At 40.9% G+C, this 15,906-nt stretch overlaps 1 protein-coding gene across 12 annotated transcripts in view; it reads right to left on the reverse strand.

The window, feature by feature from the left end:
- LOC100677985 (polyphosphoinositide phosphatase) overlaps positions 1-15,906 on the reverse strand; it is a 489,206-nt gene that overhangs the window by 198,140 nt on the left and 275,160 nt on the right. For all 12 annotated transcript variants that reach the window (XR_004345259.1, XR_004345258.1, XM_031927127.2 and 9 more), the window contains one exon: positions 9,196-9,308. Coding sequence is in view for 10 of the 12 variants with exons in the window: in XM_031927127.2 (XP_031782987.1) it covers positions 9,196-9,308 (113 nt within the window). In the remaining 2 variants the exon portion in view is untranslated. The remainder of the gene's footprint in view (positions 1-9,195; positions 9,309-15,906) is intronic.

Here is a 15,906-nt window from a genome sequence, read left to right on the forward strand (position 1 = left end):
GATTCTGCGATTCTGCAACTGGGCACCCAGACTGCGGCGGTCCTTGCATCGTTGGACACCCAGCCGGGTGTGTCTCGATTCGTGTACTGTTCGCTTATCAGGAGGACGTCCGCTTTCTCCTCTGCGACAAATTGCGGTAGGAGATCGTGGGCAAGCCTACTTCTGTACAGATTGCCTTGAAGTATCCGCGCCATTATCCTTGCATTTTTGCCGCTTTTAAGGCCGCCCGGAAGACCGCGCACGTACCGGTGCCTGGTGCATGCACCGTCTTATCCTCGGCCATCTTAGCGTCTTTGCAGAAGAAACACCTCCTTTGTTGGGTTGGCACAGTGCATAGTGCTGCCTTATGCCCACTCGCGCCACACTTCCAGCAGTTGGCGCTCCTGTCGGGTCCTTTACATCTCGCCTTTACGTGTCCGTTACCGAGGTAGCGATAACATCGCGTGGGGTTCGCGCGAACCCTCACTCGGCAGTTTATCCAGCCGATACGGATCTTCCCTTTTTTGAGCAGAGCGGTTGCCTTAATCTGCTCTATTTCGGCCACTGTCACCCTCTGCTCCCACGTGTTCGGCTCGAACAGATGGACTTTGGCATCTTCTTCGCCCGTCTCGGCTGTGATAGCACTGCGGACATCGTCCTGCGTCGTAAGACTGTCGATGTCCCTAATTTCCAGTGTGATTCTGAAGATCTTTCCCCTGACTGTGCCTGCCTTTCCAATGGCGGTTTGGATGGCCGTTTTAAGCGATTCCATTTTATCACCACTCTTACCTACGCCAATCAGAACGCCGCCCTCTTTTGTCTTGCTGAGATACTTAACCTCCGTATTCAGCTCCCCCGGCTTTACTCTTGCCTTGATCTGTCCCAAGATCTCAGCGTAAGTTTTTCCCGATTCCGGTCTTACGACGATTGCATCTCCTCTCCGCCGCGGGGTCCTCTCTTCCTTTTTCCTCAGTTGTTGAGGCTGGTCTTGATCCTGATTTTTCTTCTCCTTCTTCTTTGCCTTTCTCCCTGCCACTAGTTGCCAAGGCTCTTGTGCCTCTGCAGTTTTGTTGGTCGTGGAGGGTGCCCTTCTGTCCTCTTTCTTGTCTTTTTTGGCGGGGGTACCATCTCCTCCGTCGGATGATGCCCGTTCCCTCTTCTTCGACTTTGTCGTCCTCTGAGGCTTTTGATTGTCCGCTCTGGGTTGTTGGGGGGACTGCCTCTTTGCAGCATCTTCCATCTTGTGACCCTCGAGCTTCGATTATGGTGGATTCTATAATAGGTAATCCATCCTTAATCGTAATATTCACGTTCTTCTGCTTCTCCAGAGTTTTCATCATTTCTCTGGTCGTGCGCCTTATTTCCAGTAGCTTGTCTCGCAGGCTGGCATGATCTTTTAGCCATTCCTTTATGGTCTGACTTTCTTCATCTACCGTAGCCTTCTTCTCGAACCGGTACTCTGCTGCGCTCATGGCGCTGGCTATGCTGGTTCTGCTGCTTGCTTTGTGGATTGGACATCCACCGTCTTGTGCTGTTGGCACCCTTAGGGTTTCCAATTCCAGGATTTCCTGTGTATTTTCTTGATGTTCGTTATTGGTCTCCATGTTTAGTAGTTTTCTTCATCCCGGCATGGGTCCGACCACCCGGATCCCCCTGTCTATCGGGGCAGCTGGCATGGCCCCAACACATGACTGAAGGCGGTACCAAACTGGGCACATCATACCGGGGTATAGCACACGCTATCGAACTAGTCCACCTAGGCTCTCTCGAACCTCCCACCACGAACGAAGGTGCTCGACTCTCTGGAGAGTTTCCGGCAGACGTCATTCGATATCACGCACTCGCCTAAGCCGATTGATCAGAATTGGCTAGATTCCGGCCTCCCGTCTCGCACGTCAGCGGAAGCCAAAGATGGGTCAGGTCACTTCCGCATGCAACTTCAGATCACCTCGCCACCCAGGTTCTCCTTTTGGCGGCTCACGGGACCCACCGGACGGCCAACACGGCGGTTCGCTTGATTAGTTAGAGATCAGCGTTCCGCTCGTTTATGGGGAGTGCTGCTCTCATAAGCCCATCACCCGGTCAGCTGCTAAGGTGTTAAGGCAGCTGCCTTCGACAAGGAGCGAACATTTCGATGGGGATATTGTAAAGATTAGTAATTGTAACTTTAATAGTAATAGTATTATATATCTGAAAAAAAAAACTTAACCAAAGTAAAAAGGTTAGGCGCGTTTGATATTTTTCTTATCATCATGCATGTCAATAATTTTTTTTTACCATGAAATTACAGATTTAGAAACAACTGAGATCAATTAAAAAAAGTCAATTTTACAATCATATTATTTTATTTATAATACGACAAACAAAAATTCATTATATTTAATTGAGGGTTGTGTCAAATGATTGGCAATTTAGAATTAAGTAATATATTGATTAATTACTAAACAACTCTCAAGATACTTACTACGTAACTTGCCATGCCCCTTATATTTAACAGTCAGGCGGTTACTCATGGCGACCACCAACTCTATCCTATTATACGGAGCAGAGGTGTGGGCCGACGCGATGAGTATGAATAACTATCGGAACAAGATAACGGCTGTACAGAGAAGGGGGGCCCTTAGAATAGCATGCTCCTACCGGACGGTCGCGGCCGAGGCATCGATGGTAATCGCGGGGGTAATCCCCGTGGATCTTCTTGCGACTGAACGCAAGCGGATCTACGAGGCTCGCTTAGCGTCGAATAGCATCTCGATCGCCGCGGAAGAAAGAGAAAAAACAATGCGCAATTGGCAGACTAGGTGGACCGAATGTCCAAAGGCTAGGTGGACTAGGATCCTTATTAAAGATGTATGCCCGTGGGTGGGCAGGAAGTGGGGGGAGGTTAACTTTTACCTTACCCCGTTTCTCTCCGGTCACGGATACTTTAGAAGCTACCTGTTCGCGATGAACAGGGTGGCATCACCGGGATGTTAGTACTGCGGTGACGAATGGGACGACGTGAGACACACGTTTTTTGACTGCCCACGTTGGGCCGAGAAACGTAGAGTACTGGAGCTGACGATAGGGGCGTTCACGCCCGAGACTAGCTGAAACGATGCTTGATAGTAAGCAGTACTGGGATGAGATAACGGCGTACGTGGAGACGGTTCTCCGCGCGAAGAACAATGACGGTTGCTTGCAAGACTAGTTGTCGGCTAGAATAGCTTAAGACAGGCGACCCCCCGAAGGAATGCGAAAGCGGCTACCGGGGGGGTTTTCGCGGCCTTCTGAGAGCGGGAGTTTTAGTGAGTATGCCTGGTGTTGTCCCACACCAGGAGAGCCTCACACACGGGGAGTCTCGCACGGCTCCTGTCATGGTGCATTATGCATTCCTCCAACTCTCCGGATAAACAAAACAAAAAAAAATCTTTACAATATGAAAATATATTAAAGAATGTACCTATTGTTAAAAACTATTGTTTCTATCGGTATGTTCGCAGAAGAAGCTCAAGAGAGCAATCACAGAAATGTAATAAGGTTCAGAGATAGATTTTTAAGAAAAATATCAAGGTGAGTCTTATATAGATAGATAGATAGATAGCGTTTTTTTCTTGTTTTTTGTAAAGTATTAATCTATCAACTGTATCATTTTTAGAGTTGAAACTAACAAAGATATGTTTTAACGATTACTTTTGAATTCTGATTCACACTTGTCTCTATTGAATCAATCACCAGCAAAGAAATCAACTAAATTGACTTACGATATGGAGAGATTATTGATAAGTGAAAAAAGCGAGGAAATAAGTGATAATTCTAGCAAAAGTGATGTCGAGGACACTGACAGTGAAATTTTATAATTTGTAAATCCTTAATTATATTAAAATGTGTCTAGTAGTCTCCGGCTATAAGTTCACTTTATCCCTAAAACTACCCCTCCTTAGGGGTTGGGGTAAACCTGAAGTAGACCAGAAGTCGACCGGAAGTGAACCGGAAGTGAATAAGCTAAACTTATTAGTTTAGCGGATAAAACAACTAATAATTGTACGTGTCATTTTAAGAGAATCATGTCATTTTAAGAGAATCATACTGATGGATGTGGATAACAATGTTGATAAAAAACTTCATTAAAACGAAAATTTGATTAAAACAGTATAGTAGTTTATAATATTTAATTATCTATATTATTTTTTGATTGATTTTTAGCAGTTACTTTTTCACTGTGTTGGCCGCTTCTAAAAGAGTATTCTCAATATTAATTTTATAAAATTTAATTTAAATTCAGCAAATTTTATTGCGTGAGTAATGTTTCTTATAATTGAAATTTCAGCAATTATTTCAGAATAAATTTTATTTTTCTAACCTTTGGATATTGGAAATAATGATAAAGTTAATGTGCAATACATTCTAATCAAATGTTCTCGCATTTTACTAATGTTATATTGAACATCGCATGGCCAAATATTAAATACAATAGTGACTGCAAATGCTATAGAAAAAACATCGCAATAATAATAATTAGTCTGATACTGTAATTGTTCAAAAGATATGCGTAAATTATCTTTATTTAGAAATTGTTGAGTGAGTGAGTTCTCTGATTCATACTTCCTCACGCCTGCGTGCGCAGCTGTGATGGGAAGAACGACGAGACAAATAGTTTTTATATACGCTCAGGAGATAGCGCTACGGTCGCTGCTCGACGGAAGCTCCTGTCGGTCCATGTTTCTTCCGGCAGAACATTCGAGAAGCGCTTGTCTATCGCTGTACTTTTTTTTTGTATCAAATAAAAGATTATTCTGATAGTTTTTTATTCATTATAACCGTGTGTTAAACTTTATTTCGGAACCATCACCTTAGAGTCCACTGGTCTAAAAGATAACTCAACAGAAACAGCCTATCAATAAAAATTTTATGATTCTCATTAAGAGATTTTACTATCACACACTATCAAAAATTCGTCTTTGTACCACAAACAAATCCAGTGTCTGTTTGTATTTAAACAAAAAAAAAAGTATTTGAATATATTTTGTCTACAAATAGGTAGAATATTAGACAATAATCTCTGAAAATTAACTGCAGATTGCATATCAAAAATCGAGTAAAATTAAAAAATTCAAGTATATGGTTCCCTAGTGGAAATAAAAAATGTAATAAAGTGTAATAAAATATAAGAAAATCTAACAAATCGTACCACTTGTACGTTTTTGTTGGATTTCGGACCTTTTTTACGTTTTATTACATTTTGTTACGTTTTATTACAATTTATTACAAATCCATTGATCCAGGATTTCATGGGGGTCACTTATTTGAAGCGACAAATGTAAAAATACGTAAAAAAGTATATGAAAATGTAAAAAATTGTCTGTAAGCATAATATTATATGAGAAAATGGCGACTTTTTTATTTTCTTACTTCTGCTTACATCCTTTTACTTACTTCTTACAATTTCTTATGCACCAAAGTAGAAAAAAAATGTAATACATTGTAATAAATTGTAATAAAACGTAAAAAAATGTAAGAAACTGTAAGAAACTGTACTTTTTTGTTGGATTTCGGACCTTTTTTTCTCATACGTTTTTGTACACGTTCTTACATTTTCAAATTTGTTAACTTCTTTTTACATTTTATTACATTTTATTACATATGATATTTTACCGCCTAATAAAGTTAATATATTTTTATAATTATTAATTTTATAATAAAATCTAACAAGTGTACAAAAACGTATGAGAAAAAAGGTCCGAAATTCAACAAAAAGGTACAGTTTCTTACATTTTCTTACATTTTTTTACGTTTTATGACAATTTATTACAATTTATTACATTTTTTTCCACTAGGGTTATCATTTAATTGAGTTTTAGAATTAGAATAATTTCCAATTCCTTTTAAAATTAGTACATCTTAGTGTCATAAATGTATCATAAATTGTCGTACAACAGCAATAATCTATTTTTCATTTTAATTTTCATCAGATATTTCTGCACTAATTAATTGATTTAAGTGATTGCAGCATAAAATTTTTGTACCTCTTTTTTAAACAAATGTCACGTTGACAGTGACGAATTGTCGTAGAAAAGTATAAAATTTAAATACATAACAAAATCACGTCAATGTTCTCGTCAGTAATAAATAACTATATGCAAAAATTTTTTTGATGATATAAAAATTTCACATTGCTTACTAGATAATAATACATCATATTTTTCTTTTTGTTTACTAAAATTTGGCGTCTTCATTTTCATGATAATCAGTAATTGAATAATCAATTGAACTTGGCGGCGAAAATTTAGAAAAATTAAAGCATGGAAGGCAAAAAATTAAAAAACTCAAATTATGAAATTAAACAAGTTCTAAAACGAAAATGTTGCATTGAAAGGAAATATAAAATAGCAAGAGTTTAGAGTAATTTATTAATCTAATAGTAATTTATTAATAGTTTAAAATATATTTAAAAATGAACATTTCCACTGCCAACATTTGGCCCCACTGTGCAACACCTGGTACTATTACCAAAAGGAGATAAACCACCTGGAGAAGTTGCATCATACAGACCACCCTGCATGCTGGACACTCCAGGCAAAATTTTAGAGCGCATAATCGGCGTTAGAATGGACTAAGTCATTGAAGAACCAGGTGGACTAACGGAATATCAATACAGCTTCAGGAAAAAACGCTTTACTCTTGACGCCGTAAGCTTAGTCGTCGACACCGCTATAAATGCAACAGAAGGGAAGAGATGGAAAGGAGGAGCCAAGAAGTACTGTGCTATTGTTACATTACAACTCAGCCAGCTGGAGCAAGATACACGAGGCACTACGGAAAAACGAGGTACCCGCATATATTAGAAGGATTATGTCTGACTACCTGAGAGACATAGATACACCGAGAACGGCACGAAAACCTATAAAGTAACCGGAGGGATCCCAAAAGGGTCAGTGCTTGACCCATCATTGTAGAACATCATGTACGATATAGTACTTAAGCTAGAGCTACCTAGCTAGAAGGGGCAACGGTTTTAGGATTTGCAGTAGTGGTAGCAAAGCAAAAGGAAGAGGCGACGGAAATCGCTAACGAGGCAGTAGGTATAATCCACGATTGGCTAAAGCAGGCTGGACTTGAGCTATTCGTCCATCGCCGATATATAGTAAATATATATTGACTATATACAGTAAATTTGACTAAAAAAGATGGTTCGAACAAGTATGATGTGTAATATAAGATCACTTCTTATGAACATCACGTCCTGCGCACGGACGGAATGTTAATTTTTGGTGAATTAGGTTTCGCTACTTGGAATAAATACTGTGAATTTATTCAACATTTAAGGGGATAGCGCCGTAATGTTAAGTTTAATGAATCGTTCTACTGAAATACCAAATACCCCGTGGCATATTTGCGAAGCTTTTGCGCCGACATTCCCTTAATTTACTACAAAAAAGCCAGAGTATTTTTATGAAAAAACCTTTTTGTAAAAAATGGCACAGAGAAAATTGAAAAAAAAACTTTTTGGTCAAATCCAATAGGCGATTGCCCTGGATATAAGACGTTTCTTCGAAACTCTTTATACGAGGTGAGTGCCTAAAAACGCAGCTGCGAGACAAACAAATTTATTTATATTTTCCATAGGTCATAAGATAGTTAGAGCGAGCAAGCGGGAGGAAAGTGCAATTAGGCAGTCCGGACAAATAGCAATTAAGATCGTGTGCAGGTATAGCGGTTGGGATCGGTATATGTCGGGCAGCAGTCCTATCGTAAATTTTGTGCGCAGCCATGGCAAACCTAAACGCCTGGGGAATCTAGCAAGCGACAATCTGGAACCTCGAATTTTTCAGTTTTGCGTCGCAGAATACGAAGCTGTGCGAAGAAAATGTAAAATTTTAATAGTTGTAACGAGGTGCGAAATCGGGTATAACGTATCATTGAAACGCGACGTTTGTGCGTACGCTTCGCGAGATACTCTGTGTGACTCGGCGCATACTTGTGTAGAAACAAGATTGGCCGCACAATATATTATTTCTTTGTTTTATTTTAATCAGGATTCATTCATTTCCCCCGAATTGTTCTCTCCAGTTCTCTACGTCCTTACTGCGAATACGGTTGCAACGCACACCTGAGAAGCCGGTTCCGCACAAGAGAGTTAAATGGACTTCGCTTGTCGGAGGCCTTTTGTCCTACAGCGTAAGGAAGCTTGTTCATAAGTGTGGATTGGAAAATTGATGAAATTATGTGCATTACGTGTTTTGTATGAAATAAAATAAGGGAGCGACTCCATCTTGAGTTTAGTGGAAGCTAACTCAAAACGGAGAGATATACGTGCGTCATCGTTCGGACGTAACACGTTTGACCCATACTCACAATCAGTAACCCTCGTCCGCGAGACGAGATCTGTCAATTCTAAACAGTAAATAAACTATAATTTTTCCTTTTGCATAAACTCTCGTTTATTAGAACACCTAAACCTTGCCACCTTCGCGGGCTCGCACGATTCGTATGAGTAGAACTGAGTCGGACGAGCTGTACCTTCTGTACGCCCAACGTTAAGATTTACATCATTCATATAAACGGCTTTCTGCCGAATTGTAACGGTACACGGCGAAAATACAATTCCGATTCAAAGTAGTGGTGGCTGTTATACCACATAAAATTATGAATTTTCTTAAAATATTCTGAACTTTAGTTAGCGAGTTTAAGTAAATTAACTAAGTAAACTGTAACTTCTAACTAAGTGGCGCTGCAGTCAGAAAGTGAAATCCTGATTTGAGCAACAAATACAACACAACCGCGTACTTTGGAAAAAAAATCACTCTGCATCTCCCTGCTACTTATCATATCTCTTACATGTTATTGAGTGCATCTTTTTGGCGTAGCATTGGAATTACGTTATAGCAACAGAACAAACGGATATCTTTTTGTATGTAGTTACCATCTTGGTAGATTATATCATAATTCAATTGCTACTTTAAAAATATGAACTTGATACCATATTTTATTAGAGTTACTTTATGATAAGAGAAAGGCCGGTGCAGAGTAATTTTTTTTTTAAAGTACACGGTTATATTTTTTTTTGAAATCGGAACTTATCACCTGACCGCAGTGTCAGTCGGACGTTGCGGCCAGGTTATTCGGTTGATCGTCCAACACCCCCTTACGAGTTAGGTTATAAAACAAAATATTAATTTTTTTTAAATCAATGAATAGTTTAACAATTACAAAGTATAATTTTCATAAGACACCTACCTAAAAATAGGTTTATTGTATGTTGTTTTTCTTGATCACTAAAAGTGTTACTATAATATCTGCTTAACGTTTGCATGATGTCATTTCCTTGACTAGTCCATGGTGCTGTTTTTCTGCAATAAATATGTTTTATAAATAAAGGAATTATCAATGAATACTGATTTTTGCTTTCTAAAAGAAAAAGCTTTGTAATGATGCAAATTTTTAAATCGATTTTAATAGATTTCTGAAGTTTCAAGCCCAAAAATTAGGTTTTTAAAAATTGTATGTATGCGGCAAGCCTGACCTGCTGCAACACGTTGCACCTAGTGCCAACACTTTGCACCTACAATACACGCGAAATACACAAGCACACACGGGAGACACTCCCAATCTCCTCGCGTCGTCGACCTAAGGTCGACGAACACAGAAAAACGCTCTTTATCTCCTCCGCACGTCGACGGATGTTTACAACAGGGAAAGAACTAGCTGATTTCCCGTTCATTCTCACGCTCACGCTCTCTTCGCGTCCGTCGAGCCCGCGCTTCTTTGTTCTATTCGCTCACAGTCCGCGCAGATAATGAGCCGTACATCGGTGCTCGTTGTTTGGCTCACGACATGCGAAGGACCTAACAGTCCACGCGGTGACAATGATCGTTATACAACCGACTCACTTGTTACTTCCATACACTCGGGGCTTAGCCGCATCGATCGAGATTCCTCCTATCTGTGAGGCTGCGACATTTGCAAATGCACAGGAAATGGTGTGTCCATGGACGAGTCGTCCTTGGCTACTGAGTTGGTCATCTTCGTATGTCGGTGAGAGGTTGATCACGCGGAATCATTCGCGGTTAAGCTAGGCAATGTTATTCCACCAAATACGAAAATGAGTCTTGCACCTGGCGCGCTCTTGGTCGGCGTGGGTAAGCTCTTTTGTCAGTGCCTGTTGCCGATGTTCTTAGCTGGGTTCGTTCGCGCGACATAAGAGCAAGCGAGATTCAAGCATCTCAACGCTCATTACACCCCCCTTTCGGACGCTGGGTACCCTGCTGAAAATACTAACGTAAGTACTCATATGGGTAACACCTAAACAGGGCACCCCGACTCTAAATTTTACGTTTTTAAGAATTTTATTTCAGACAAAAAATTTTTTTAGTTGATCACGTGACTAATCATGAGAGCACTTACATGAGAAATTGATCGATACACTTACGTGATTGTCCTTTAGCGGCAACTACTTCTTTGATCTCTCTCTATCTCTCTCTCTCTCTCTCTCTCTCTCTCTCTCTCTCTCTCTCTCTCTCTCTCTCTCTCTCTCTCTTTCGGCCGAAGAACACTGATTCGCATCTTTCCCTGCATACTTTCACAATGTCGATGCCTCATAATTGGAACGCGATGTCTATCGACGATAAGCTTGGCGAACTTTTCAATGTGATCACGACTGGTAACACTGCTCTTAGTAGTAAAATTGATGCGCTTGCCGCTAAGGTTGACAACCAGAAAAGTAGAGTTACTTTTCTCGAGAATGAAAAAGAATGCTATGACAAGGATTGTAAATATGCGGAGATTAAGATCTCGGGAATTCCACCTACTTGTAAAGCTTCTCTAAATGACATCACGAAAGCTATTTTTATGAAACTATATATTGCTAATGATCTTACCGACGTTCGAAGTGTTCGTGCAATTGTCAGTCTCCCACAGTCTGATGTTGCTGCAACTTTGCGAAGGTTAATCCTCATGTGCATCAGGGGGTGTGCACGGACAGAATCATTAGTTATGGTGAATTAGGCTTCGCCTTTATATAACATTTTTTTAATTTTATCTTCGGGATTTTTCAATACACAGGATTGGTTCAAAATGTATCTATCTACAAAGTTACTGCCTCCATAGACTGGGGGATCGAAGGTGGTCGGACACACACCGAGATGAAGACTATTATCAAGCATGGATAATTTAACCGAGCAAAGAGAGAAAGCAGGAGAAGGGGCTCTCGAGATCTGGAATACAATCCGAGATGCTGAGCAAGAACGAGAAAGCATATGGGAGACGATCCGAGACAGGCTGGACTTTATGGATACTGTTGTGTCAAACGCATTCAACATTCATAAGTCTGTTAGAAGCGATCTATCATCGATTATGATCCAGGTTAAGCGGCTTAAAAGAGGACAAGTGGCGCTAAAAAAGAGCGAGGAGAGCCTTGGATTGATGCTAAGTAAAGCGGAAATGTTACCGAATCAGCAGCATATCGAGAAGGAGGACAAGGCATCACAGACGATAGAAGTATTAACCGAGGTAGCGACAAAAACGCTAAATAAGCGTAAAGTAATGTCACCAAGCCAGGTAAAAGAGCGACAAGAAAACTACGCTAAAAAACAAGGAAAGATAAGAAAGTAGTCTCTGTAGTAGTCACATCAAAAAGCCAATCACAGGTGTCTTCGGAAGAAAAGGCCGACCCGCCCTGGCAGGAGGTTTTCACCAGAAAGGAGAAAAAGAAAGAAAAGAAAAGGAAAAAGGAGATACATGAAGGCACTGGTGCCAAGAACAGAAATGACACTAGAAAACCACGAAAGCGATCCACCAGGCCTGATGCACTTGTTATAAAAGATGCTGAGGAAAATTCGTACGCTGATATTTTAAGGAAAATAAAAGCGGACCCCAATCTGACGGTGCTTGGTAACAGCATAAATAAGATACGCAAAACGGTGACAGGAGAAAGTTAGAAAAAAAGTTACATGATAGTTATGTTAAAATTAATCAAAAAATCAGTAATATGCTTATAAAACTTTTTCTATGAAATTTAAACCAAATTCCCTCATTCATACCATAACTAATGTACTTTTAAACAATATCCTAGAGTTTGAGCTCATTTGGGCCATTCGTTCCTTTGGAATCTTACGGTAAGTGAATTATGGACTCCCTACTATACGTAGGTATTAGAGAGGTATATAGAAGGTCTAAAACCATCAAAATAAAGGTAATTATGTCTAAGAATAGTAATCAAAATTTGGTTCATTTATATAAGTATTTATAAATTTTTAATGAAAAATTTTGATTTTAATTTCAAAGGTGGTGTGCCCCCTTAAGTGGTCTTTGAAATTAAAGACCTTGACATGCTTACCTCCAAACAGGATATTCTAGCAGCCCCGAGTAGAGAGTTTTTAAAAGAGAAGAAAGTAGTAGAGGAGACGTCCGTAAAGACCCTCCGGAAAACCTATGGAGATACTACCTAGATGCTATAAATGCCTGGGTTATGGCCATATCGCAAAAAAGTGTACAGAGACGGACGACAGAAGTGAATGCTGTTTTAAGTGCGGAACGGAAGGACATGTAACAAAAAGTTGCATGAACAAGCTGGTAGCTATACATGCCCAGCCTACCGAGCTGCATTAAAAGAACTAAAGAAACAACAAAAATAAAGATAGAGCAGTTGAATCTAAACCTCTGTGAGACAGCACAGGACCTACTCAACCAGTATGTCCGCGAGAAAGAGGTAGACGTAACTATTGTATGCGAACAATATAAGAATCTAGACGAACCATTGTGGGAAATGGACACTACGGGTAAAGCAGCGATCTAGGCATGTGTAAACGTTGTTTTCTGTGAAAAAATAAAGACCCGTAAAGAAGGATTTATACAGGCTAAGATAGCAGGTGTCACTGTTTACAGCTGCTACGCTTCACTTAACACTCCAATCGAGCTGTTCAAACAATTGCTAGATCGGCTCATACAAGACGCAGTAGGGAGAAAACCGGTACCGATTGCAGACGACTTCAACGCGTGGTCTGTGGAGTGGAGCAGCATAAGGACTAACCAAAGAGGTCGAGTACTCCTGGAAGCATTTACTCTCCTGGATTTGGTCCTAGATACCAAGGATGCACCCACAGATTTAGAAGAGGAGATGCAGGGCCTATTGTCGACCTGACGTTTGTTAGCAGCAGCCTTATTGGCTCAGTTGATTCATGGACAGTAAGTGAGCACTACACACATAGTGATTACCAGGCCATAATAATGGAGGTAGGAATATCAAAACAGGGACCCAGCGCAAGTACAACGACCAATAGAATTAGCTGAAAAATAAAGGATTATGTTGAGGAGATGTTCCTGTTAGCACTAGAGGAAACGCAACTGTCTGGAACGGCGAACAGCAAGGTGGAGCATGTGACGCTGTTATAAATCGAAGAGTGGCATACAGTAGACAACCACCAGTATACTAGTGGGGCTAATAGATTGCGAGTGCACGTAGCGAGTGCTACTGGAGGAAGAAATACTATAAAACTGGTAGAGGCCAGAAAATAGTAGATGCCCGCGGACAAGAAATTAAGGACGCTAAAAAGAGTCTTAAGAAGAAAATCCGCGAAAACAAACGACAGTGCCTTAAGGAATTACAGGACGAGGTCGAACAAGACCCTTGGATTCGACCGTATAAAATAGTAATGAAGAAGATTAAAGGAAGTTACGTGCCTTCATTAAAATGCCTGGAACTATTACACCGGGTAGTGACTACACTGTTCCTCAGGCATCTGGAAGAGCTAAGTGTCATCGAAAGAGATGTGAATGAAGAGGCTATTCTACCGATCATGATTGAGGAATTGTTAGCCGCCTGCAGTAGGGTAGGAAACAACAAGGCTTCAGGGCCGGATGGCATTTTAATATTGCATCGAAGCATGCCATTCACGCTTATCCAGAGGTCTTCGTAGACTTGTACAATACATGTCTAGAAGAGGGAACATTCCCCACAAATTGGAAGAAACAGCGACTAGTGCTTCTGCCAAAAGGAAAGAAACCACCCCAGGAGTCCTCATCATAAAGACCGCTCTGCATGCTGGATACCTTAGGTAAGGTGGCTTTTTGAAGGAAGAGGTGAATTAACGGAACACCAATATGGCTTCAGAAAGAAGCGTCCAACCCTGGATGCAGTAAGTCTAGTGATTGACACTGCACAATCAGCGATAGAGGGAGGAGGGATAAAAAAGTATTTCGCCATAGTTGCATTGGATGTCAAAAATGCATTCAATTCGGCCAGATGGAGTGAAATACACGAGGCACTCCAAAAGCAGGATGTACCCTTATATAAGAAGAATGATGTCCGACTACTTGAAGGACAGAATCTTATTAGATGACACTGAGGACGGTACCACGAGGTACGACGGGGTGCTAAAGCTACAATTACCTGAAGGAGCAACAGTCGTGGGATTCGCTGACGATATAGCAGTAGTGGTAGTAGCAAAGCATAAAGAAGAGGTGACAGACATAGCTGAAGAGTCAACCCGTATAATACACGAATGTTAAACAGAGACGGGTCTGGAACTAGCCAGTTACAAAACGGAAGTTATTCTCATTTCCAGTTGGAAGAAGATGGAGGAAATCACATTGATGATGGATGGAAATGAAATCGTGTTATAGTGGTCGTTTAAATAAATAATATCTGTGAGGTTTAAATAATATATTTCATAGTGGCAATAGCCACAGCATTGCGTCCGATCAGCTCGGAGACTTACAGTCGAGAGAAAGTGTAGAGTTCAGCGCAGCATAGTCTGACTCTTCGTGCAAGAGTATACAGTATAGTGGGCGCTTAGAGTATACACTCGAATCATGCGCAGTGTGTTTGCTCTCGCGTGAGCTCGCCTCGTTGCACGAAATCGTCGTCGACAAGTAAATGGCGCGACGTATACCTTTTTGTATATTACGACTGTATAAATTCAAATATTACAACAGATCGTTTCTCAACCAAACATCAAATACTTGGGCATCACCATTAATGCAAGACTTAGTTTTAAACAGCATCTGGAAGTAGTCAGTGATAAAGCAGCAAAAGTTGGCGCTGCTCTATCATGATTGATGTCGAATGTAGGAGGGCCAACTCAGAAGCAAAGGTTACTCTTAGCCAGTGTAACCACATCGATTATGCTATACGGAGCCCCAGTATGGGCAGATGCGATGCGGATGACAAAAGTATGCACAAAAGTTGACTACCGTGTATAGGCGAAGTGCACTAAGAGTTGCGTCCGCTTATCGGACGATGCTGTCTGCATTATAGCAGGCATGCCACCCATTGACCTTTTACCGTTGAAAAGAAAGGACGTATTCGAAGCTAGGAGACGATCGAATGACAAATGCCAGAAGGAGATCTGGGATGCCGCAAGAAAGAAAACGATGGCTGAATGGCTAACAAGATGGGACGCTAGTGGTAAGGGGCGATGGACTCATCGCCTTATACCAAGGATAGAAGACTGGATCGGAAAAAGACATGAGAAAGTTAACTACTACCTCACGTAGTTTTTGACAGGGCACGGATGTTTCCGGGCGTAACTGCATCGGCTCACACTAGACGACCGTCCGAACTGCCCAATATGTTCGGATGCAACAGAGGATGTTGCGCACGTCTTTTGCGAGTGCTCACGATATCATCAGGAGCAAGAAGAACTTGCGAGTTCAGACCAGAGTAACTTCTGAGTCGATTATGACGGCTATGCTGACTTCAGAGGATGGATCACCTGGCCGTAAGGGGGATGGGTTTAGCCGGTGTAAATCCGACACACGGCTGACATTGGGGATGGGGCTGTTTCGACGACTCCATAAACAAGGTCATGTTATGGTCTTTCTAAGGTTTTCCCTAATACCTCTTTCTCCGAGAGAGAGAGAAACAAAAAAAACACATACACACAGGTATATCTTTATATACTTTTATTATAGAGTTGCCCCACTTACAACTTCTTAGCCCCTCCTTAGCCC

This window comes from Nasonia vitripennis (assembly GCF_009193385.2).
Source record: "Nasonia vitripennis strain AsymCx chromosome 3 unlocalized genomic scaffold, Nvit_psr_1.1 chr3_random0010, whole genome shotgun sequence".
Taxonomy (NCBI): domain Eukaryota; kingdom Metazoa; phylum Arthropoda; class Insecta; order Hymenoptera; family Pteromalidae; genus Nasonia; species Nasonia vitripennis.